The sequence below is a fragment of the Colobus angolensis genome, unplaced genomic scaffold (genome assembly GCF_000951035.1).
Source record: "Colobus angolensis palliatus isolate OR3802 unplaced genomic scaffold, Cang.pa_1.0 Scaffold140, whole genome shotgun sequence".
NCBI lineage: Eukaryota > Metazoa > Chordata > Mammalia > Primates > Cercopithecidae > Colobus > Colobus angolensis.
This window is the reverse complement of record NW_012114489.1, coordinates 2,525,406-2,551,204: the sequence shown is the minus strand read 5'-3', so window position 1 is coordinate 2,551,204 and position 25,799 is coordinate 2,525,406. Positions and strand designations below refer to the sequence as shown.

Here is a 25,799-nt window from a genome sequence, read left to right as displayed (position 1 = left end):
GCCTCCTGAGTAGCTGGGATTACAGGCGTCTGCCACCATGCCCATCTAACTTTTGTAATTTTAGTAGAGATGGGGTTTCACCATGTTGGCCAGGCTGGTCTCGAACTCCTGACCTCAGGTGATCCACCCCCCCCCGGCCTCCCAAAGTGTTGGGATTACAGGTGTGAACCACTGCACCTGACCAACATGTATTAAACCTATAAAACACACATGTGTGCATAGAAAGAGGCTCACACACACATGCCCACACAGGGTCATTTGGGCTGGACATCCGACTATGCTTAAACCATGTAGGATCTTCACAGCTAAAAAAAATCATTAGTAGGGCTGTCATTAAAACCCAGAGCCCTTACTCTTGCAACTCTTGCAACTGCTAAAAACAAAAGGAAGGAAATAAAAGATTAGCTATAGAGATTCTGAGTTAGAAGATTAACTAAGAAATCTCAGAGGATAGTGGAAGAAGGTAAAAAGCCAGGGTGAAAATATCAACTACTCTAAAAAGAGGAAGGCAATAGTAAGACTTCACTAAGAGTCAAAAGAGGCTGACATCCATTTCTTCCTTTCCTCGGCAACACTTGGCAGGGATTGGTAAGAGCTGGTGAGGCCTGGGCCTCTTGAGACTTTGTGATGGTTGCTCCTGGGGCATTTGGGGATGGAGACTCCAGTGCCTTTTAGCTAGAAGACACAGAAGAAATTTCAGGCCTTTCGACCTTTGGTGCTCTGTGCCTTCTTTATTCTCTCTCAGTCTTACTTGGAGCTAGAAATAGCTTCCGCATAAGTATTTGATGCTCAAAAAATTAAGAGGAGGGTCCATAGGAAATGAAGCAGACAGTTCACTGGAGACATGTGCTTTGGTCTACAAGGAAAAAAGAGGCCTGCAGGTTTCCTTCTAGGTTGCCTAGCCCATTTGCCAGGGTAGAAAAAGTAACTGATATAAGGCCAATCCCCCACTGCGGAATAAAGGTTATGCACACTTGGCTGGAAAGACCATTTGAATATACAGATAATGAGTATCACAGATTAAACACAGGAAGAACTCCAACAATATTGATGCAGACAGCAGGATAGAGGCTTCTACCATGGGGTATTGAATTCAGCCAGGAAGGGTGTGTGTGATGGGCATTAGTGCTGGAGATAGAGAAATACACAAATACTATGGATTTCACGGAGACAAAGATTAGACACAATATTTGCAGCTGCACACCTATCTATAAATCTGATATGAGTTCAAATGTATAAAACGATGTTCTCACTAAATTATGAAAATGGGTAATTTTTATTCTCTTCTCTCTTTTCCCACATTTTCTGAACTTTCTTTGATGAGCACTTTTATTATTTTGGTAATATGGCAATAGTCTTCTTAACTGTCCCAACTGGGAAAAGGAGTTGGATGATTAACAGAAATGCTGGGTAAAGTAGGAAACCATAAAATTTGATTACTATCATAAACATTAACTTAAAATGCACATTTGAACATACAATTTATTTCTCTGTCAATATATTCATATAAGGCCTTTCCTTTGAATGTGGATCAGTTTGGGGTTCCAGTTCGTCTTTCTTGGATGAAGAACATCACTTACATCTATGAATTCTAATTCCTATTTCTTTAAAGTATAATAAACTTAAAGATACTTGTGAAGCAAACTGGGTATGAATTCCAGGTAAGATTTTTACTCTGTGTTGCCATGTAATCTAATCGTTTTCTTACTCACAGTCATTTCATAACATTTTTAAGAGTCCTTCCAAAGCATTCAACTTGGTTTTAACAGAAATAAGTCTCTTTTATGTATGTATATTTCTTCAGTTTACATAACATTTAAATAAATTATATAGTCACAACAGTGAGTATAACTTACACCAATGGCTTGGGTACAAATAAGTTACCCTTAGTAAGCATGCACCTCACCAGGTGGAAGCAGAAGTACAAAAGCATTCCAGAAAATGCATATAAGCCAAGAGTATTTAGTGTGCTGTGGGTATGGTATCTGTCATTTATGAAGGGAATGAAGGGATGCCAGAAAGTTGATCGTGTGGCTGCTGCTTTAGAGGGTTATACACTTTCAGAATCTGAAACCAACTCCCCTGTTTTTTGTCCTTAAGGGAAGATGCTGTTGAGAGATGAAAAAACATGGTTTGAGAGAAGTCTGGGGAATGGGGAGCGTGCCAGCCCTTCCTGCTTACCCCATGAGTGTGGGGGTGGGATTTGTATGTGTGTACATGTCCATACGTGTGTGTGTGTGTGTGTGTGTGTGTTGGGGGAAGGGGGATTTTGAGTCACAGAAGGGCACAAGAAGTGACTGTTATTGTATAGGGCTTCACTAGGAACTCCAAGCTTTAATTATGCCAGTGAGCGGCAGGAATGATTAAATAAGAAGAAGCAGTAAACTCTGTTCACAGTACAATAATGGGTATAATATAGTTCATAAGGGCAGGAGAAAGACTGAAGATAAAGCTGTGGGTACAGGAAGAAGGAAGAAAAAGGAGGGGACTGTGGCTCAGGGTCAAAATTGTGACTCAAAGGGACAAAGCAAACAGGAGGCTATGAGGTAGACGTTGGCATAAACTTCCAGTGCTTTTTCTTTCAAATACGTATTGAACTATTCTTCATATAATCTTCAGCTACTTTTTGGTACAAAACTTCTGACCCTAAGAGGAGTGATGCAAAAGCATATAAGAATAATTCCAGACCTTTAGAAATTGACACCCTAGTTAGAGAGAGACAAACAGACCGGGCACAGTGGCTCATGCCTGTAATCCCAGCACTTTGGGAGGCTGAGGTGGGAGAATCACCTGAGGTCAGGAGTTCAAGACCAGCGTGGCCAACATGGTGAAACCTCATCTCTACAAAAATACAAAAATTAGCTGGGCATGATGGCGGGTGCCTGTAATTCCAGCTACTTGGGAGGCTAAGGCAGGAGAATTGCTTGAACTCGGGAGGCAGAGGTTGCAGTGAGCCAAGATCGTGCCATTGCACTCCAGCCTGAGCAACACAGCGAGACTCCGTCTCAAAAAAAAAAAAAAAAAAAAAAAAAAATAATGACAAGGCCGGGTAATATGTACTAAATATGAGAAGAGAAACACAGAGAGTAAGTGCCATAAAACGATAGATTCTTTCCACGTTAAAAGTCAAGTCACAGTCAATTCCTCCTCACGTTGTCTTATGATACCTCTGACTCACTCTAGCACCACTTAATCTCTCTGTTCTATAGAAGTGGTAACAGTTTCATAAAACTCCCTGTTACTTATCTGGTTGTATTTGTTCTTGGTTAAAAGCTCCCTAAAAATTAGTGAAAGACTTTATTTGTGGAGAAACAATAAGGTGATGAAAACAAGTGTTTTTAAAACTTCATTGATATGGTTTGGCTCTGCACCCTCACCCAAATCTCATGTTGAATAGTGATCCTGAGTGTTGGTGGTGGGGCCTGGTGGGAGGTGATTGGATCACGGGGGGGCAGAGTTCCCTCTTGCTGTTCTCATGATAGTGAGTTCCCACAAGATCTGGTTGTTTAAAAGTGTGTAGCACTTTCCCCTTCGCTTGCTCTCTCCTGCCACCAAGTGAAGACGTGCTTACTTCTCCTCCACCCTTCTGCCATGATTGTAAGTTTCCTGAGACCTCCCCAGCCATGCCTCCTGTACAACCGGCAGAACTGTGAGTCAATCAAACCTCTTTTCTTTATAAATTACCCAGTCTCAGGTAGTTCTTTATAGCAACATGAGAACAGACTCATACGTTTACCGTGAAGAATTCCAAACACATATCCAAGTACAGAGCATAGTATAATGAACCCATGTGCCCATCAACAGCCTCAAGAATTTTCAACAGATGCCCAGTCCTTTTCACTCCCCTCCCTGTGTATAACTTTTAAGCAAATCTCACATCATTTCACATCATGTTTAAATATTTTAAAATACCTCTCTCAAAGCTAGTACTCCTTTATAAAAGCACTACCAAATACCAATATCACACTTAAAAAGTTAACATATTTTTAATGTCAAATATCCAGTGTTCAAATTTCCAATTGTCTTATAAAAGCCTGAAATGACTTTTAAAAATATTTTATAATTTATGCCAGAAACAAAATAAAGGCACCAACCTATTATAGAATCAATGGCGTAAATGGGAAGCCAAATGATGTATCTGACACCCAAGGACTATCTGCTGCTAGTAAACCTGTCTACAGCCTTTACTGTGTACTAGCATCGCTTTAGGAGTTCTACAAATATGAACTCATTTAACTCTACAATATAGGTGAATTACCAAGAGCATCATTTTACAGATGAAGAATCTGAGCCCCAGAGGTTACTTAACCGAGTCTAAGATCACCCAGCTAACATGAAGAGAAAAATAAAATGTGTTATTCATACAATGGAATATTTTTCAGCCATAAAAAGGAATAAAGTACTGAAAGATACTACAATGTCAATGACCCTTGAAAATGTTATGGTGAGTGAAAGAAGCCAGTTACTAAAGACCATATATTATATTGTTTTGTTTATATGAAATGTCTATAATAGGAAAATCTATACAGAGTCAGAAAGTAGATTAGTGGTTGTCTAGAGCTAGAGAGAAGGGTAGAAGGCAGTGACTGCTAACGGGTCCAGGGTTTCTTTCTGGGGTGATGAAAATGTTCTACAGGCTTGGCGTGGTAGCTCACGCCTGTAATCCCAGCACTTTGGGAGGCCAAGGCAGGTGGATCACGAGGTCAGGAGATCGAGACCATCCTGGCCAACATGGTGAAACCCCGTCTCCACTAAAAATACAAAAATCAGCCAGGCGTGGTGGCGTGCACCTGTAATCCCAGCTACTCGGGAGGCTGAGGCAGCAGAATCGCTTGAACCCGAAGGGCAGAGCTTGCAGTGAGCCGAGATCGCGCCACTGCACTCCAGCCTGGGCGACAGAAAAAAAACAAGAAAGAAAAAAAAAGAAAATGTTCTACAATTGGATTGTGGTGATGGTTGTACAACTCTGTGAATACACTAAAAACCACTGAATTGAGCTTTTTAAATGGGTGAAGTTTATCATATGAGATTATATTTCAAAAAAGTTGTTTTTAAAAGTATATTCTCAAAAGATTTAAAATTTATCAAACCAAAGAATATTTATTAATCACCTACACAAGCACTACACTTGGTTCTATGCAAGTTATAAAACAAATGTAAGACACAAACCCTGACCTCAAATTGGTTACAGTTCAAGAGAAAAGGCACACATACCATACATCACATTGCACTTTTGCTTTCTAAATTATGCCTTTTTCTCAAAGGGGTAATCAACTGTCTGAACCAAGTTTTCTGTTTCATAAAAGGCACTGAGCTAGGGCCTAATGAACATATAAGCTATGATAAGACTGACCCTTTCCTCCTTGCCCCTGGAGGCCTTTGGAGGTTCTGATGAACCACAAAGTTATCTTGTGAGAGAGCAACCAATAGGATTCCTAGAGAGCTGAGGCTGGGCTGATTCACCTTATAACTGAAATGACGTGAGTAAATGTGTTGTGACTCAACAGAGGCCAGGGCAGCTTGACAATCCTAGGCTGAGGCCAGGGCAGCTTGACAATCCCAGGCTAAGCTAAAACCAACAGGTCTGGTCCTCCTCCCTGGGTTTAGGAATGCCCACGGTAAACAAATTGCAGAGCTTTTCCTTTGCCATGGCTGCTGAAGAACAACGAAGATCCTTGATGCAGATCAGAGAGAATTGCGCCCATGAAACTTGTGAGGTGAGTGTTTAGAGAAGTGAGACAAAGGCTAACACAGGAGATATAATCTGCAGAAAGGGACAATTTGGGGATATGAGGTTGCACAAAGTAACCATAACACTGAAGAAAACTGAAGAGGTACCTGGTGGATCGCTCACAACCAGGAAGGTTTCTTGGAGACAGCATTGATCTTAAATGCATAAATAATGAAGAAACTGCTGTTCAAATTCAAAGTGCCTGGGTACCAGGGACTTATGGATATAGGGCTTGGTTCTTCCCAGAAGATACTGGAACAAGGTCTAGCTTAATGTCCAATAAACCCATGAAGTTTACATGCCACATAAATTCTAAAGCCAGATGTGAACAACAGAAAGATGTTTAAATTTTACAGATATGTGAATTCAACCTAATTTTATGACAAGAATTTGGATTCTCTGAAATTTTCAGATAACAGTGGCAATCAGAATCTTACTTAAAGGTTTACCGTTTGAGACAGAACTACAAATGAAACTCTAATCAATAAAGTAGAAACTCACATTTTGAGTATTACCAATTATGCATCTTTCCTGAACTGCCTAGAAAGAACATTTCATCTGGATCAAGTGGCTTGGGCCCAGAGTGACCTGATGAATCAGCAGACTGCACTGCAAAATAACCCTATAGACAAGTTGCCTCAAATAAACCACGATCCGATTTGTAATGTAATCAATACCATTACAACGGTCTCCTTACCTTTCACCACATCCGCCACATTACAGGTGGGATCGATACTTCCTATGTGTTTAGGATGAACAGGATTAGTGTCACCCCCAAACAGAAGTGCTAGACGAACACAAAAGGAAAGGGAGGGGATTAAAACACAGCAGGCTGGGATGGTCATGCAGGGAAATACAGGGGCTTATGTTTAGAAAGGATCTCTTACTTGTAAAAATCATTTTAGCATCCACAGCAACTTAGAGCAATGGAATACACACAATTGATGGGTGAGCAACTCTTATTGGTCAATGAAGGAGGAGGATGTGCTTTAAGGTCTGTCAGCTGCAGTCAGCAGGTTTTAAAGTAGTGACGTGTGCCAGGTGCCCAACCCGTTCTTCCTCTCCCAATGTGACACGGATGAAGAAACTTACTTTCATCCTTAGTCAAGTATACCCACCTTCATAGTACTACTCCAGACACTTATTCCTACTTTCATTAAACATTTAGAACACGTAGTCTATACCATTTGGACAAGCCTGTAAAATGTCTTTGCTGGCAGCATTTCAGATGCCTCCCCCAAGAAGATTATGTTTCAATGTTGTGTACACAAACAATACTTGTTCAAGTATTTTTAAAAATACACTCAGATAACTTCACAATATACAAGATTTGCAAAATTTTGTTTCTGAATAAAAGTCAAAATAAGCCCCAAAGAAAAAAGCAATCTGCATCCAAATATTTATAGGTGTTATTTTTAAACGAAGTAAAAATTGTGACTAACAAAAGAAGGATGCCTAAATAAAATCGGGGAGATTTTAAACTATGAAAAATGATAAATACAGGCATTAGGCCAATTAATAAAGCTCCAACTGATTAAGGTGAAGAAAAACAGAGGTGTGTAGGCTTAACTAATGACCTAAAAACATGCACATATATGTGTGTACACATGTATTTAGATCAGAAAGCAATTGGAGTTATCTAAGTATTTAGTTGAATAGTATTTAGGCTCTTTTATTCCTGTAAATTGTCATACATTTCCATTTTGAGGATATGCATTTAATATAAAGTCACATTTAATAGTTGCATAACATTCACTTATCTAAATAAATCAAATTAGTAAAATAAAGACACTTTGTCCACTTTGTAATGCAGCAAACAGGGTCAATTATGCTCTAGAGATGTGGATGCATTTCCTTAAGGATTATAAAATCAGTCAAAGAGACAGTGCTGAAGATAAGCCAAAAAGTTTTTTGTGTGTAGGGAATTTTAGTTGTTTTTTTCATACCTGCTTAGTACCCTAAAGAGCAGACTACAACTCTCAGTACGGGATTATGGGCTGACAATCTGGCTTAATCTGACTTCACTGATCACTGTGAAATAAAGAACTGATGGCTCCTACACCAACATCCAATTCAATATTCCCAGTGTTAATGTTTTTAAAACTAAAAAGGAAAACACATAACATCCGGGATAAAGAAAAGAATACAATCTGAGATACATAAAAGTATTCAGAGATGAAAGCCTGGCTGCCATTAAGGGCGGTCCCCCATCCCCATCAGGACTGTATTGGCAGAGACTTTAAAGGTACGCAGTGGTCCTGTCTCTAATGTGAGCCTCATAAAAGCCTTTCAAAAATTTCTTTTAACCAAGAATACAAATTAATAGCTTTTTAATGGCTAGGATTCACTTAGGAAAAACTAAACTAGAAATGAAATTTCTACAATCAAAAATGCAGGTCAGTAAATTAACAACAGAAAAACATTTGGGAGAAATCACTATGGTTACCTTTTCAAAACTGGACCAAGAAACCCCAACTTACTGTGCTGATTAATAAGCATGCGGAACGAGATGCGGTTGGTATAAAACCGATCCAGAAAATATTGGATGTTAGTGCTAATGAAAGGATCAAACCCAAACTTCTCCTTGTATTCAATCACTCCTTGCGCCATTGTAGGAACCACATCATTGTGTCTATTTCTGACTTTAATCAGAACTTGTAGAAAGCTGTGTGAGAGGGAAACAAAACGTGGTCAGTCTTAATATCTCATGGGCTGATGCAGACTTCCCAGCTCTGTCCCCAGACTAGTTGTCTGCTGGTATTTTTATAAGTAAAGACATTATTCTTACTGCATACAACAAGGAACCACTCACTAGAAACTAAAAGTATGAGCCAAGTTTTTGCTTGCAACCTTATTTCTACAGAAACCCTTCTTTCAGAGGTGCAAAAAGTAAAAGGTTCTAGTACAGAAAAAAAATGCTCAAATACCCTTTTAGGAATCCACTGACTTTTTGGATAAGTGATTACATATAAATACAGGTTCTATAAAAGTTGAATAAAGAATTGCAGAACATATCAATATTTCTTCTGAGAACATGAGGACAATCCCCCAAAATCTCCAAGGATTGATTAATGGAATCTCAAAGCAATAGCTTCCATGAATAAAGAAATAACGTCACACTGTTTTTTGGGTTTTGTTTGTTTGTTTGACGGAGTCTCACTCTGTCGCCCAGGCTGAAGTACAGTGGTACGATCTCGGTTCACTGCAACCTCCGCCTCCCAGGTTCAAGCAATTCTTCTACCTCAGCCTCCCGAGTAGCTAAGACTACAGGTGTACGCCACCATGCCTGGCTAATTTTCATATTTTTAGTAGAGACGGGATTTCACCATATTGGCCAGACTGGTCTTGAACTCCTGACCTCGTGATCCACCCGCCTTGGCCTCCCGAAGTGTCTCATACACACAATTTAAGAGTAAAATTTGGAAATAAATATCTTGCAGCAGTAAAATATAGTGATGAAATGCAGATAGAACACAGGCAATTCAACTATTCAAGTATCTGGCATATTATTGCAAATATGCATGGGGAAAATACATTAAGAATGGTAGAAGACAAGTCAGTCGATGGAACTAAACAAAAAGTTTAGAACTAGGCCCATGAGTGAGTGAGTATGTATATATAAAAATTGAGCATATTGAGAAAGTGACATTGCAAATCAGTAGGTAAACAATCAAACTAATAATCAAGTTAACTGGAACAGTGGGCTAACGATTTAAGTCACATCCTAATTTCAAGACTTAAACCAAATACTGGATTAAAAATGTAAAAGGATAAAATCACAGAAATGATAACAGAAAAATCAGGTGAATAAGTATATAATCTTGGGATAAGGAGGGCTGTTCTAAGCTTAATACCAAAGGTAGAAACATAATAATATGAAGAAACAAATGATATTACTATGTAGAATTTTAGCAATCCTATAGGGACACACATTAATAAATTAAGTGGAAAAAAAAAAAAACCTTAAGAAAAGGAAAAAAACTAGCACCCCATCAGAAAACTAGGCAAAGGACCTGCTATCAATGCAAAATTTACCAAAGAAGAAGCACAAATGCCAATAACTTCACCCTTACAAATAAGAAAAGCAAATTAAAACAATGTGATATTTATTATTCTCCATGTATCAGCATCAGTTAGAGTTTGGGGCTTAACTGAGGCACTTCTCAGGACAATTAACAACATACAGCAAAAGCCCAAAGAAAATAATTCCACTTCCAGGAATTGATCCTAGGAAAATAACTGGACAAAGTAAACAGCTGTTTGTGTGTTTATTTATTTATTTATGAGACAGAGTCTTGCTCCGTTGCCCAGGCTAGAGTGCAGTGGCACAATCTTGGCTCACTGCAACCTCTGCCTCCCGGGTTCGGCCAATTCTCTTGCAGCCTCCCAAGTACCTGGGATTACAGGTGCCTGCCATCATGCCTGGCTAATTTTCATATTTTTAGTAGAGACAGGGTTTCACCATGTTGCTCAGGCTGGTCTCAAACTCCTGGCCTCAGGTGATCTGACTGCCTTGGCCTCCCAAAGTGCTGGTATTACAGGTGTGAGCCACCATGCCCAGCCAACAGATATATTTAAAAGTTGTTCTTTAAAGCATTGTTTATAGTAGCACGAAAACTACAAACCAGTCTAAAATCCAGTGATAGATGATCAAATCGCATGAACTATCTGAAGATGGACTATTAACATGAATATTATACTATTGATAATGGCGTAGATCTACAATGTTGACACTTGTTATGTTTGAAAAAATAGTTTACACATATAAATATATGCATGCCTAGGGAAAAGCATGGAAGAAAGGAAAATAGTAATAGTTGTTGTCCCCCGTAGTAGAAATTTGGGGCGGCTTTTTTTTTTTACTTATCTGAATAGTCTTATTTTTCTGAATGATGAAATATTTCTGTAACAAATACATACATACAATGACAATAAAGATGTAAAACTCTGAAATTAGGCCGTCATTATTCACAAAAAATTTTATAATGGACAATTTGTCCTTTATGTAATACTCATTGCAATGTATTTGTAAGTTAAATATTACTAAAGTGAAACGATTCATTATAGTAGAGAAGTGCCTCAACTTATCTGAAGTGGGACGTGACCTCAATGGCTCAATGCTCAGAATTCTCCTCTAATCTTCCAGGCTCTTCTAAACTCTATCATAAATGATCAACATGCTTGTCCTCTAAGCTACTTTTGCTTTACTAAAATGATTTCCCTGCTGGTGATCCCATACAACCTCTTGGTAAACAAAAAAGGCTGCTACCATGGTACTCGCTCACCTTTCACTCCTTCCTTCACCAAGAACATCATACTTCTCAAATGCCAACTATCGCAACTAGCCACATGAACCTAGGCAAGTCACAAAACTCACAGAGTGAGAGCTCAGCTATTATTGCGATGGTCAAGCACACACTGGATTAAGCACTGACAGTTTGCAAAGCAGGCTCATGGCCATAAATCGCATCTGATAACCTGTTCCAGAAACTGAGACGGGACTCCGGGAAAAACACAGCAGAAATTTAATATCATGTATAGTCGTCTCTCAGTATCCGTAGGGGACTGGTTCCAGGATCCCCGAAGATACCCAGATCCTCAGGTGCTCAAGTCCCTTGTCTAAAACAGTGTATACAGCCTACTCACATCCTCTCTGATACTTTAAATCATTTCTAGACTAGTTATAATACCTGATACAATCTAAATGAGATTTAAACAGTTGTTAAACTGTATTTTAAAAATCTGTATTATTTCTTATTGTTGTTATTTTTTATTGCTTTTTTTTTTTCCTGAATATCTTTTCGATCTGTGGCTGGTGGAATCCAAGGATGTGGAACCTGCCAATACAAAGGACCAACTATACTTCTACAAATCTGTTCTAAAATCTGGAGCTAGAGTGGTCAGCCCTAGGCTTTCGGATTTCCACCAAACGATTACCAGCTAACGACTTTTGAGAAAACAAAGCTCCTGGACTGAATTCATTTAATACTGATTGCTTAAATGACAGCAGTGGCTTATATCAAGGAAAACGCTACATCTGGGGCTCTAACCCAATGCTTCCCCACCTTCCACATTTCACAGATTCATTAGACAAAACACCCAACAAAGTATAAAATAGGTGAGGGCTTTTGTTTTTCCTTTGAATTTTAGTTTACAACTAGACTAGAACTAGCTACTCATGGCTCAAACGAAAACATAACTTATAGGTCCAGCTTTGCTATGAATGGTCACAATCTTGGGCAAGTCACTTCACATCTCGGACCTCAGTTTCCTTATCTGTGGATTGAGAGGACTGGGTTAAATACCTCCAAGGTTGCTTGTATAACATGGTATTTTCCTAGTTCTTCTTACGGAACATCTATTAAGTCAGGTGTTCAGTCTCACAACTATGTGGACTAGTTTATACTTAGAAATTCCTCAGTACAACAGGCCTACCATATGCATCCACTCACATATACATGAAACAGGAAGAAATTAATGTGAAAGGGATATTTAATTTCTCTTGGAGGGGAAAACATACTCACAGCTAGAGTTAGTGTTCCTGGGATAAATAAAAATGAGAAACAGAAATATCTCATCGGCATAATTTGCCAGTCTGTGCATAATGGGAGCAATACAATAGAATTCAGGTTGCTATATAAAAAACATACTCTTTTATGCCTCTCCAAAACAAAACCACTACAGTTTTTGAGCTCAAATGTAATATCCTGTTGAAATTTTTTTTTTAATTGTAAAAGATTGAGTAGATAAATTCATGTATATACAAAGGCCACTGCATTCTTAAAACTACCACTAGATGGAACATTTACTGTAGTATTCATAGTGAGTGCCCAGTTCACCTTGGGTAAAGGTATTAAGAATTAGATCATAAAAGCAAAACTGAAAGTGTCATTATTACTTTTGTATTGTGTTACATTCTTAACTCGAATTAAAAAAAAAACTCAATGTTGAGTCATTACTCATTAAGAAAATGAATGCTTTTGTCCACATCATACTCCTTCAGTCTTAATGACTTGAATTATATTTACCAAAATCTTTCTTATCTAGATATTTTTACTTTCAGGTAAGTGGTACCATACTTACTTATCCAAGACCTGTGGATCCTCAGGGCTCTTATTTTCATATTCTAAAAGTTCAAGAAAACTCTGCATATACCTAAAAGGAAAAAAAAAGAAAAAGAAGAGTTACTGTGTTAGTCGCCTGCCCAGCATCCACCCCTCCTCCCCCTCTTCCTAAGAACACTCCAAATTTTCACTCAGGTCTCCATCCCATCCCCATCCCCCATGTGGCTCAAGTGTATCAGGGAAGCTGGTGCCTCCAAAGATCCTGCGTGGTCCCATTTTTCTCTGGGCAATCCTATTTCTCTTGTCACTAATTATTCATTAGCCCAATAGTTTAGGTCTAAGTCTATCACTGTGTGCATTCTCCTGAACACAGGGAATGGCTCAGGAAGGACATACTGTCTCAATTCAGGCTAGTAAAATGACAGAAAAGACTCGCTGGAGGACTCTGGCAGAGAAACCAACCTGTTCTGCTTTTGTACAGTGTGCTGTGTGGATTGGAAGCCTGGAACTGCTGCAGCTATTCTGCCACCAGGAGGGAATCCAGTCTGAAAACGAAGCCAATGCCATCGAAAGCAGGGCCTCGACAGCTTCGTGAATCTCTCAATCAAACCAACACCCAAAGCTTACCCTACGGCTGGACCTTCTAGTGACATGAGCCAGGTTCAGTTTCATTTTCTCTACTTACAAACAGACACATCCTAACTTATATATCAAGTCTATAGTTTGATTACCAAAAAGGTACATACACATTTTAAGAAGCACATGTGTGACGCTGAAGTGCCTGCCAAGAACTTAGAAACTAGACGTGAAGAAGTTAAATTAATTTCATCAATACTTAATCGGGGAGGAAGAATGCCAATTAAACCCTCAGAAACAGCTTCTGGATTAAGAATAGCTCCATATCTCAATCAGGGCCAGTATAAGAAACAGTCTGTCCAACATTAAGATCTAGAGAACATAGAAAAATGACATCTGGAGAGGCCCATTAGTGCAGTAGCTATATCAAGCCAGGATCTGTTGGATCTCGTGGAGATTCAGATATTCCAATTAGAGATATGTGATCTCTATTTGGGGTTTTAACATGTCCTGAAAGAATTATCCCTTTATTCTAATTATTTCTAATCATTAACTGCCACTAATCCTATTATCTATATCTTTGGATAGAGGATGAGGACACTCCAATAACTAAAAATGACTGTTACACATATAAATACTCCAATGAGAATGCCACTTGATTCATCAGCCTCATGTGAACTTTGGACAATGCATTTGATACTAATGAGTGTTCATCACTGGACATATTTTTTAAAAGTCTCTGGAAGCCAGGCATGTTGGCTCACGCCTGTAATCCCAGTACTTTGGGAGGCTGAGGCGGATGGATCACTTGAGGCCAGGAGTTCGAGACCAGTCTGGCCAACATGGCGAAACCCCATCTCTACTAAAAATACAAAAAATTAGCTGGGCATGGTGGCACATGCCTGTAGTCCCAGCTACTCGGGAGGCTGAGGCAGGAGAATTGCTTGAACCCAGGAGGCAGAGGTTGCGGTGAGCCGAGGTTGTGCCACTGCACTCCAGTCTGGGAAACTGAGCAAGACTCCATCTCAAAAAAATAAAAATAAATAAATAAATAAAAGTCTCTGGGCACATAAGGCTATGGATTAGATATTGTTAAAATCACTGGGTCAAAACACCAAGAGGTCAAAGCCAGCCAGCCCCAGTGATGCCCTCCGTCCTGCCACACGCAAGCAAGCTAGGTAGGCATCCTGTCCTTTCCAAAGGGGATAGTTGAAGAAAGTCATAAATAGAAGGGAGCCAAAGATTATTCTGAGGCTCCCAGCCTGACAGTCAAAAGAGCAACGAGGACATACTGTGACCAAGGGGACAGTGGTGGGGTTCATAGCCCATTATGCATAAGATTCATTTTTAAAAGGAAAAAATGGCAGTGAAACACAATGCATGATCCTGAAGTGGATTCCTAAATCAGGAGGAGAAATTGAAAAAAAAAAAAAAAAAAAAAAAAAGATGGGGGTAGTATCACAACAATTAGTAAAGTGAGAACAAGTTCTACATATTAGAAGACATTACTGTATCAATGTTAAATTTCCCGAATTTGATGATCACATTGCAGTTTTCTAAGACCTGTTCCAATGAAATACATGCTAAAGTATTCACGGCAGAGGGGCATGATGTAGACATCGCGTATTGTGTGCCATATACAGACATAGATATATGTATGTGTGTGCGCATGTGTGTGTGTGTGTGTATGCAGAGAGTGAGACAGAAAGAGAGAATATGAATGACAATGGTAGAACGTGGTCAAATGTTAACAATGTTAACAATTAGTGAATCTACGTGACAGTATATGGGAATTCTTTCTACCAGTTTTGCAATCCTTCTGTTAAGTAGGAAAGTATTTCAAAATAGAATGTTTAAGAAACAAGAAGGAAGAAATGGCATGCATTTGTTTGGAATGGATATGGAAAAGGAACAGTTAAAAGACAAAAACCAAACAACGGAGTTGACATAGCAATTTGTTCGAGCCTATACTTTGTCAGTATAATACAATACATTTAAGTACACTTGGTCTTTGTCCCTGCTTCCTGGCACAGAGCTCCCAAAACCCTTGGAACTTTCTGAGTGATAGGAGTGTCTTCTGCTATCCATAAAGGGCCCCCTTTGACCACACCTGAGTTCATGCTAATGTGGTGACTTAGGATGGGATCTCTAGATAGCCTCAGGATGGGGCTGGTCACCAGAAAGGCCAAGTGATTCGAGGACTAACTTTCAGCTCTACCCTCAACTTCTGTGGAGGGGAGAGGGCTGGACATTGAGCTCTATCAAAACCCTTGAACGACCATCAGAGTTTCCAGGATGGTGAACATATGGGGGTACTGGGAGGGTGGTGTGCCCAGAGTGGGCATGGAAGCTCCATGCGGCCCCCCATACCTTGCCCTATGCATCTCTCCCATGTGGCTGTTCCCGAATTGTACCCTTTCTAATAAACCTATCAACATAGGTAAAGTATCTTCCTGAGTTCTGTGAGCCGTTCCAGCAAATTATCAAATCTGAGAGAAGGGGCGTGGAAACTCAATGTCCAGCCACTCAGTCAGAGGCACAGCTGGCCCAGGACTTGTGACTGGTGTCTGCAGTAGGGGAGATTCTTGTGGGGTTGAGCTGTAAAGCTGTGGAGTGTGCCCTGACTCCAAGCAGGTAGTGTCAGGATTGAACTGAATTGCTGAACCCAGTTGCTGTCCAGAGACTCGGAATTGGTTGTTGATGTTGGAAAGCAACACGAAAGAGCCCAGCAATTCACTTTGAAGCCCCTGACCCAGCCTGTACATAAGCAATAGTAAATGTTTAACTGTCACCACCACCAGGATCAGGGGATTTGATCCTGCCGACCTAGAATCCCCACCACAGTGGCCTCTAATTGGGATTTTATACCTTCTACTGGAAAATCTCTAATGATGGCCTTGAAGCAATAAAGAAGTCTCGTGCAAACAAGAACTTGCTGCTCTTTCGGAAACAAGCTATAGAACCAGAGCAGGATGCAAGGAACTATATGACATCAAAGCCACGGTCACAGTCTCTTTCATTTCTCCTGCATTCCAAAGACTGCACGTCACACAGTGAGAAGTTGCTGCTTGTCTGGAAAAGAGACTTGACACTGTACCTCTGAGACCACCTACTATAGTGTTTCTCAGACAATTCATTTTAACCCTATGAATTTATTATAATTAATACTATGGAGGAATGACTATTGAATGTTCATTCTCTTTCAGTAGCCTGGCCTCCACTAACCCTCTAGATGCGAGCTAATTAGTAGTTCCATTCTCCTTACATCTGTCCACACCATTCCCTTCTAAAATGCTCTCCCTGTCACCTGCAATCTGTCAGTTCCACCCACCCACCAAGGGGCAGTGCGGAACCACAGCTTGCATTTCTGTCCGCTTCTCTCTGCTCCCACAGCACTGTGCTTGCTTGAGAGGACTGACGGCATCTGACCTTCCCAACTCCTCCAACTTTCTTCACAGTGACTTCTACTTGCATTCATTTATTTATTCATTTATTTATTTATTTATTTATTTATTTATTTATTTATTATTTTTGAGATGGAGTTTTACTCTGTTGCCCAGGCTGGAGAGTACAGTGGCGTGACCTTATCTCACTGCAATCTCCACCTCCCAGGTTCAAGTGATTCTCTTGCCTCAGCCTCCTGAGTAGCTGGGATTACAGGCGCATGCCACCATGCCTGGCTAATTTTTGTATTTTTAGTAGAGATGAGGTTTCACCATGTTGGCCAGGCTGGTCTCAAACTCCTGACCTCAAGTGATCTGCCCACCTCGGCCTTCCAAAGTGCTGGCATTACAGGTGTGAGCCACCACAGCCGGCCTCTACCTTGCTTTTAAAACACAGAGTAGACCTGCAAATGTTTCTCAAACACTGTATACGCAAACCCCTTTCTAAAAACACACCACTTGCTCTTACATCCTACCATTCATTGATCTCACCCTGCTTACCTAGCGGGTAACTTTGCGTCACAAATTCAACGTCTTCAGTTAAATGACATATGCTTCAAGCATCAGAGCTATAACTGATTTAAGTTTACGTTATACTTTGTCAAAATTTTCCCTACTTTTCATGGAGCAAATGAAGCACAGCAGGGAACTGATATTTTTCCAATCTGAGGTTCCCCTTTAAATGACTTAATTTGTTTTACAAGAAGCACTGACTTCATGGAATGTCTTGACAAGGAAAACAAAAGGAGTAAGGTTAAGACTTGATAAAAGCAGCAAATACCCTGTCAGAAAAAGTGCAATCCCACCACACACAAGAAAAACTCAAGAAAGTGTCTAGTATAATTTACAAGCATTTTCATTAAAACAACTTTAAAACAAACAGCACTTAAAGAAAAAAAAAACTTTGAATTGCATGGAAAATCCAGCTATCCCAAATGACTCATTCCCCAGATGGGCAGGCAGTATGTGCACTTTTACAGAGAATGGTCCTGCTGCCAAATGTTCACAGCATTGTGGGAAGATCCATTTTAAGCCACATTGTTTACTTACCAACTCTGAACCAATCCCACTGAAGGGCGGTTAAGTAAATTATCCGGCAGAAGATTAACTTCTCTCATTGTGTTAGCCAGCCGCACAGGAAGTTCCTTTCGTAGAAACATATATGAAGTTTTCTCACATGCATTATCTCTCCCTATTAAGACATGAAAAATGTACCATGATTTTATAGTCTAACAGATGGAGAAATAAAGTGCTCCCATGGTAGCACGGTTACTACTGGTTGGAAAGAGAAAATTAAATAATCCTGCAGTCTCTAGTTGAATTTTTAATCCTTTGAAATAGCAAGTTGAAGAAAATAATTTAATTAGCAGAGAAAAAGAACATTCATTACAAGAGGCAACCTTGAAAGCAGTTTTTTGTTTTTTTTTTTCTTAACACAAAAACGTTCCTAGCATTACCAGCGGCAATCTAAAAGTGACCTGGGATATAATCTGAACTTCTTTTCAAATAAATGCCGTGGGAAAACTGCCAAGTACAAAGGTAACAGAACATGTAAATCCACTCCCGTTCATAGGGCTTTCCAGGAGGCAACGGATCCATTCATTTCACAAATATTCACCTACTGTGTGTGCCAATTGTTTCCCAAGATTTTCCTACAGTGTGTTTCTTCAGGGGCCACAGCTCTGCCCCTCTGGGAAGTAGCCACAGACCCCAGAGACCCTGTGATTCCAGAGGAGAGGCTCTCACTGTGAGACACAGGGCTGGCATGTGCCAGAGAAACATGCCAGAGAAACTATCTCCCGGGTGTACTCAGAGGCAGAGGGATCTACCGTGCCACATCGGAGAGGGTAAGATGTGGGTTGACCATAAGGAAGGAGGTCAGTGCCTTCTGGAGGCTTCCCTGAACTGGCTGTGCATAAAATTTACATAAACAAGATGCCATGAGAGGAAACATATCTGGCCACTTGAAAGAGGAAACCTGAGCTCCTTCCTCTGCTGTCATATGGCAAGAAGAGTTCTAGCATCAGACTGGCCTGCAACCCCCAGCCCTGCTGGAAACTCCATGGTGGCTGGTGGTGGAGGGCCTGATAGAAAAGGCATGAGCTTTGGAGACACAAATGTCCTCCAGCCCCAACTGCTCCATTTGCAGGTTGTGAAAACTTTGGTAAGCTTCTTCACTTCTGAGTCTCAGCTGCCTTAATCTGTAAAATGGGGCTAAAACTAGTTTGTGTAAGGACTAAATGTGATACCGTGCACGGAGGCTGACACGGAGTAAGTGCTGGACAAACACTGGTCCTCCTGGTCTCCATGGTATTGAGGAGTCCATCCCATCTCCCTTGCCCTGCCTAGGCCTCTTTGCTGTTCCATATTCCCTGGAGGCTGCACAGATATGGGCAACATTGTAGCCAGGCCCAGAGAGAGATGAGCAGAGCTCATTTAACAATTTTCTCTTCCAAACTCTCCTTATTCTTCTGTAGGTCATGAAGGCAGCAAGTCAGAGATTCAGAAGTAAATCCAATTTTCTAACACTTCCAGTCACATTCTGGTTTATTCATTTGCTCTCCCTACCAAATAAAACTTGAAAAACAGAACCTAGTCTAGAAAGTCATCTGCAGAACCTTTCTTCCCCACTCATCCCTGACCCACTTCTCCATTCTCAAAAAAGTTACAATAAAAGATGAAAGTCTGAAATAATCCATCCCTCATTTCCCTCATCCTAAGTGAGTATATTGAAGGCCTTTGGTAAATCTTTTAACTAATTGATGATTCACTTTTCTCCTTTGTACTTTCACTGTGATAAGTACCTTAATCCCCAAATACCCACTTCAAGTACGAGGGGAAGGGGTGAAATGCCCCCGCAATGACCTTCCAACATCTATTCTATACACATTCATTTGGCCTTAGGCAATTAACATTTAAAATGACTCTGGTCTTTTTTTTTTAGACGGAATGTTGTTCTGTTGCCCAGGCTGGAGTGCAATGGCACGATCTCGACTCACTGCAACCTCTGCCTCCTGGGTTCAAGCGATTCTCCTGCCTCAACCTCTCAAATAGCTGGGACTACAGGCGCCCACCACCACGCCTGGCTAATTTTTTAGTAGAGACGGGGTTTCACCATGTTAGCCAGGATGGTCTCGATCTCCTGGCCTCGTGATCCACCCACCTCGGCCTCCGAAAGTGCTGGGATTACAGGCGTGAGCCACCATGCCCAACCAGCTGTGGTCATTTTGCTTCAAATAATATAGAGACAGTCCCCAACTTAAAACAGTTCAATTTATGATTTTTTGATTGTTTAATCTTCTGACTTTATGATGGGTTTATCTAATTATTAAGTGCTTTTTTGTTTTGAGACAGAGTCTCACTCTGTCACCCAGGTTGGAGTGCAGTGGCACGATCTCCACTCACTGCAACCTCCACCCACTGGGTTCAAGCGATTCTCGTGCCTCAGCCTCCCAAGTAGCTGGGATTACAGGCGCCCGTCACAATGCTCGGCTAGTTTTTGTGTTTTCAGTAGAGATAGGGTTTCATCATGTTGGCCCGGCTGTTCTCGAACTCCTGACCTCAAGTGATCCACCCACCTTGGCCTCCCAAAGTGCTGGCATTACAGGCATGAGCCACCATGCCTGGCCAAGTGCATTTTTCAGTTACAATATTTTTGACTTATGATGTATTCATCAGGATGTAACCCCACTGTAAGACAAGGAGCATCCGTATATTATTCCTAAAAGGTTCTGTATGAATATAACTTTAACTTTAAATGCACTAAAAATGCTGCTATTTATCACAGTGAATCTCATTGTAAAACGAATTCCCTATTATCTAAGTTAAAATATAAGTCTAGCTTTTCACATGCTGGGAGAAATACTTTGCATCCTGGTTAAACAGAAAGGAAATTATCTTTAAATCACAAAAGAAACATTGATGTTCTCACTGTGGGATGACAAAGACTCTCTCCTTTAACCAAATTTGAACCAGGTTCTCCTGGGTTTGCTTATTTGTTTGTTTGTTTGTTTTTGGAGACAGGGTCTCACTCTGTCACCCAGACTGCAGTGCAGTGGCACAATCACGGTTTACTACAGCCTCAACCTCCTGGGCTCAAGTGATTCCCCCACCTCAGCCTCCCACGTAGCTGGGACACCTGGCTAATTTTTGTATTTTTAGTAAAGAGGGGGTTTTGCCATGTTGCCCAGGCCGGTCTCGAACTCCTGGGCTCAAGCGATCTTCCCATCTCAGCCTCCCAAAGTGTTGGGATTACAGGCGTGAGCCAGCGCATCTGGCTCTGAGTCCTCTTTTTGACTAGGCCTCGACTTTGGGTTCTATCTTGACCTGCTTAGTCCAGTCTTAGCAAAAATCCTGCTGAGTCATTTCAGTGAAAATTCCCTACCCTTGGTGTCTGATCCCCCTACCCTCGATATCTTATCACCTTGGCCTGCCTTCAACAAGAATCCCCTCCAACCTGGACTTTTCCTCTTAGTAACTTTCCACCCATTGACCCACACACTGCTCCTTGGCTATAAATTTCCACTTGTCCTTGTTGCACTAGGAGTTCAGCCTGATCTCTCCCCACTACTGCAAAACTCCCATTGTAGGGGTCCCTCTTGAATAAAGCCTTCCCTACCATCTTTAACCAGTATCAGATAATTTTTTTCTCTTTTCTGTTTCTCTCCTTTTTTTTTTGGAGACAGGGTCTCACTCTGTCACCCAGGCTGGAGTGCGATGGTGCGATCTTGGCTCACTGCAAGCTCCGCCTCCCAGGTTCAAGCAATTCTCCCTGCCTCAGCCTCTGGAATAGCTGGGATTAGAGGCATCTACCACCACGCCCAGCTAATTTTTGTATTTTTAGTGGAGACAGGGTTTCACTATGTTGGCCAGGCTGGTCTTGAACTCCTGACCTCAGGTGATCTGCCCGCTTTGGCCTCCCAAACTGTTGGGATTACAGGCATGAGCCACCGCGCCTAGCCAAGTTTTTTTCTTTTCGTTAACAGGAAAAAGGAAGTCCTGGAATAGGGAAGAAGTAGAAGAATTCTGGTGTTAAACTGAAACTGGGAGTATCAGTATGAACTAACAATTTGTTCACAGTTATGAGTTTTTGGGGGTAATGAAAGTATACATGTTTAAATTTCCAAGTTGGCAGCCTGTTAGGAGCCACAGGATACAAGCATGTCGTGAGCAGTGAGAGCTGGCTGGCAGGCGTGAGGTGGCCACAGTCAGGTTCTCATCTCTTCTCTGAAAGTTGCAGATCTAGATGGTTTCAGAATTTAAAGGTTTTCCAATTTTAGGAAGGTAAAAAGGAGCCTATACCATACATTGTACAATACAGAGTATTAGAGAGCCACATCATAGCTGCAGTGAAATACATGAACATCTCTAGTAAGTAGGATAAAGACTATGTAATCAAGTCAGTTCAGGTCTGGTTTTGCTAGAAAATGAGTTCTGGCAGCAAATATATGAAACAGAAATTCAATTTTCAGTTTTCTGGAGTTCAGGATTCAGAGAAAAGCCTATGGTCCTGTGGGCTGGTGATGACAAAGGTCAGGTGCTGAAGTTTGATTGGGGTTTGAACCTTGACTAGAGCATTCACAAGCTTCATGAGCAGGGGTAAGTTTCTTTACACTTCTAAACTTCATTGTAACCACCTATAAAATAAGAACAGTATCTACTTCACAGAGATTTGGTGAGGGTTAAAATGTGCTTAACATTTAAACCAGAGGCAGTAGCTCACGCATGTAATCCTAGCTACTTGGGAGGCTGAGATGGGCAGATCACTTGAGGCCAGGAGTTTGAGACCAGCCTGGGCAATGTAGCAAGACCCCCATCTCTATAAATAAAAATTTAATAAACCGCAATATTTAACAGTCACATATTCTTAAAACTTAGAAAAGAGGTTAATTAAATAGAAATCACTAATGATGCTGATGATACTCAAACAGAATAGCCTGAGGCCATGGGATACACAATCGAATTGTCAGTTACTGCTTGGTCAGCCCTGAGAACCCATTCCCTGGGCTCATCTGATGATTCTTCAATAATTAAAACTCAACTACTAGGCATGGTCTAAGAGAATCAAATTTCAGGAAGCATTTTCTTCAAGCTTCCTTGGATTATCAGCCTGTTATAAAACTCATGTGGAAAGAAACTTTTATCTGTCTCTGTATCCCTCATAGCACATATTATAGTGCTTCGCCTATGGTAGCTTCTCAATGATTTATTCAAAGAATAGATCATCCTTTCAGAAGTTTGTTTTTTTCTTTGTTTGTTGTTGATTTTTTTTTTTTTTTTTTGAGACAGAGTCTCGCTCTGTTGCCCAGGCTGAAGTACAGTGGTGCAATCTTGGCTCACTGCAACCTTAGCCTCCCAGGTTCAAACGATTCTCTCCTGCCTCAGCCTCCCGAGTAGCTGGGATCACAGGCACCCATCACCACGCCCAGCTAATTTTTGTATTTTTAGTAGAGATGAGGTTTCACCAAGTTGCACAGGCTGGTCTCCAACTCCTGACCTCAAGTGACCTGCCCACCTCAGCCTCCCAAAGTGCTGGGATTACAGGCGTAAGCCACCGCACCTGGTCCAGAAGTTTGTGTTTTTTAAAAAGAGTAGTTGAAAAATCTCAGGTTTTGTCTCTTACATTCTACGTGAAGTTTAGGGACAAATTATTTGTACTCAGATGCCTTAATTATATATCAGCTTAAATAGGAGGGTAAGTCTTTTTTCGTTAATTAGTTAGCCTAAAAATAAGTATGAAATGCCTCATTTTTATAATCTTTCTGTGCTTTCTTCATATACGTTGAAAGTATCTTTCCTATGTATTAATGCCAGATACTCAGTTTAAATCAAAAGGTTCTAACAACCTTTTTTTTTTTTTAAATAATAAACTTACCAAGAAAAACATTTTGGTTTTAAATGAATGTCCTCGTCAGAGGGTTCTGTTTTGATGAGTCTTCTGGTATACTGTGTATTTTCCAGTTCTGCTTTCCAATGATTTGACTTCATTTTTTCCCTACTTACTTGGCTTCTCCACATTACTTAATTTTGACTTTCTAGTTTTATTCTGCATTTCTCAATATACTTCATCTCATTCAAATTTACCAATTAAGTTTTTCCCTGGTATCAGTTCAAAGATGACAAAGGGAGCAGGTGAGGGGCCTTGGAAAATTCTGACTTAGTGGATGCAAACAGGTCATTAGACTCAAATACACTCATGTGCATTTCTTCTGTTTTTCTCCTAAGTTTGATAATCCTTTCATTCTCTTCTGTTTCTGGTTGCTTTGTTTGTTTGTTTGTTTTTGAGACAGAGTCTCACTCTGGTGCCCAGGCTGGACTGCAGTGGCGCTGTGTCGGCTCACTGCAACCTCCGCCTCTTGGGTTCAAGTGATTCTCCTGCCTCAGCCTCCTGAGTAGCTGGGATTACAGGCATGCAACACCACACCCGGCTAATTTTTGTATTTTTAGTAGAGACGGGGTTTCACCATGTTGGCCAGGTTGGTCTCAAACTCCTGACCTCAAGTGACCTGCCCGCCTCGGCTTCCCAAAGTTCTGGGATTACAGGCGTGAGCCACTGCGCCTGGCCTCTGTTTGTTTTTTATACTTTGCCCTTTTATTGGGAAGCTGGCGACAATTACTATATTTGCAAAAGGTATGATTTGCTTTGTCTAGAAAGGTCCCATACAGCTTCAGATTCACCAACACCTAGGATGAGTAGACACAGAAATACAAATGACTTTCAATTTAATGCAGGAAGCCTTCCCGATGGTTGGACCAGGAGGTAGCCAAGAGCGTTTAGCTAGCCGCCTGAGAGCAGGAGCTCACAGACATATTTCTTTATATCTGGCTTCCGTAGTGGCTGATAACCCTGGCTTGGCTTTAATCCTCTTTTCGAGTAATTTACAGGCAGCAGAAAAAATAATTATTTCTTCAGTTAATCAAGTCACCTGATAATAAGAAACTTTTTCTTTTTTCTTTTTCTTTTTTATTTATTTATTTATTTTTTGAGATGGAGTTTCGCTCTTATTGCCCAGGCTGGAGTGCAATGGTGGGATCTCACCTCACTACCACCTCAGCCTCCTAGGTTCAAGCGATTGACAATAAGCACCTTTTAATTAAAGCAGAGGCTAAGGACATATTTTACACTGTCTTCAATCAACAGAGACCATGCCTCCTAAAATGTAGAGTCTCCTCTGTCTGGATTACTTGAAGGCTTTCTTTGTCCATTGTTCAGCTTTAGCGGTTGGTGGGGGCTGGGGGGTGGTTTGGGAGTGGCAATAATGAGATAAAGAGCAATACATGGAAAAATTACTCGCAAGGCACCAAAAAAACCCAGCAGAATGATCCAGCTCATTCTGATAATTTTTATTAACATCCTCAAATAAATGCTTTTCATTAATATCACCAACTAAATGTCTGAGTTGGCAATGTATTTTTCCCATTAACCATGTTAAAATTCATAAAATATAACTGAGAACATATTAAGGTGAGCTCTTCTTAAAAAAATTTTCGGTGCAGCACACCAACATGGCACAAGTATACATATGTAACAAACCTGCACATCATGCACATGTACCCTAGAACTAAAAGTATAATAATTAAAAAAAAAAATTTCAACTTTTATTTTAGATACAGGGGGTGCATGCACAGGCTTGTTCCATGGGGATGTTGCACCCAGGTAGTGTGCACAGTACCCAGCAGGTGGTTTTTCAACCCGCGCCCACTTCCCTCCCCTGTCTAGTAGTTTGCAGTGTCTGTTTTTCCCATGTTTATGTCCATGTGTGGAGGTGAGCTCTTCAACTTCTTTTCTCCAGTTGTAGTTATAAGATTTCAATCTGTTGAAAACACTGAATTTAAGAATAAGTCATTAATTTTGGATTTACTAGGGTTAAACAATGATTAATTGAACAGTCCTTCAGAAGAAACAACCTGACATGTGAATGGAGACCTACCAAATGATTGTGAATGTCCTTCAAAGAATCACTTTTTTAAAAACTTAGTTTCTAC

At 40.6% G+C, this 25,799-nt stretch overlaps 1 protein-coding gene across 1 annotated transcript in view; it reads right to left on the bottom strand.

The window, feature by feature from the left end:
• The window catches only part of PDK3 (pyruvate dehydrogenase kinase, isozyme 3), a 76,897-nt gene that overhangs the window by 29,353 nt on the left and 21,745 nt on the right, over positions 1 to 25,799 (bottom strand). Inside the window, exons 2-5 of the mRNA XM_011935129.1 lie at positions 17,865 to 18,006; positions 12,815 to 12,886; positions 8,212 to 8,396; positions 6,429 to 6,518 (exon numbers count right to left, since the gene is read on the bottom strand). Coding sequence (XP_011790519.1) covers positions 6,429 to 6,518; positions 8,212 to 8,396; positions 12,815 to 12,886; positions 17,865 to 18,006 — 489 coding nt within the window. The remainder of the gene's footprint in view (positions 1 to 6,428; positions 6,519 to 8,211; positions 8,397 to 12,814; positions 12,887 to 17,864; positions 18,007 to 25,799) is intronic.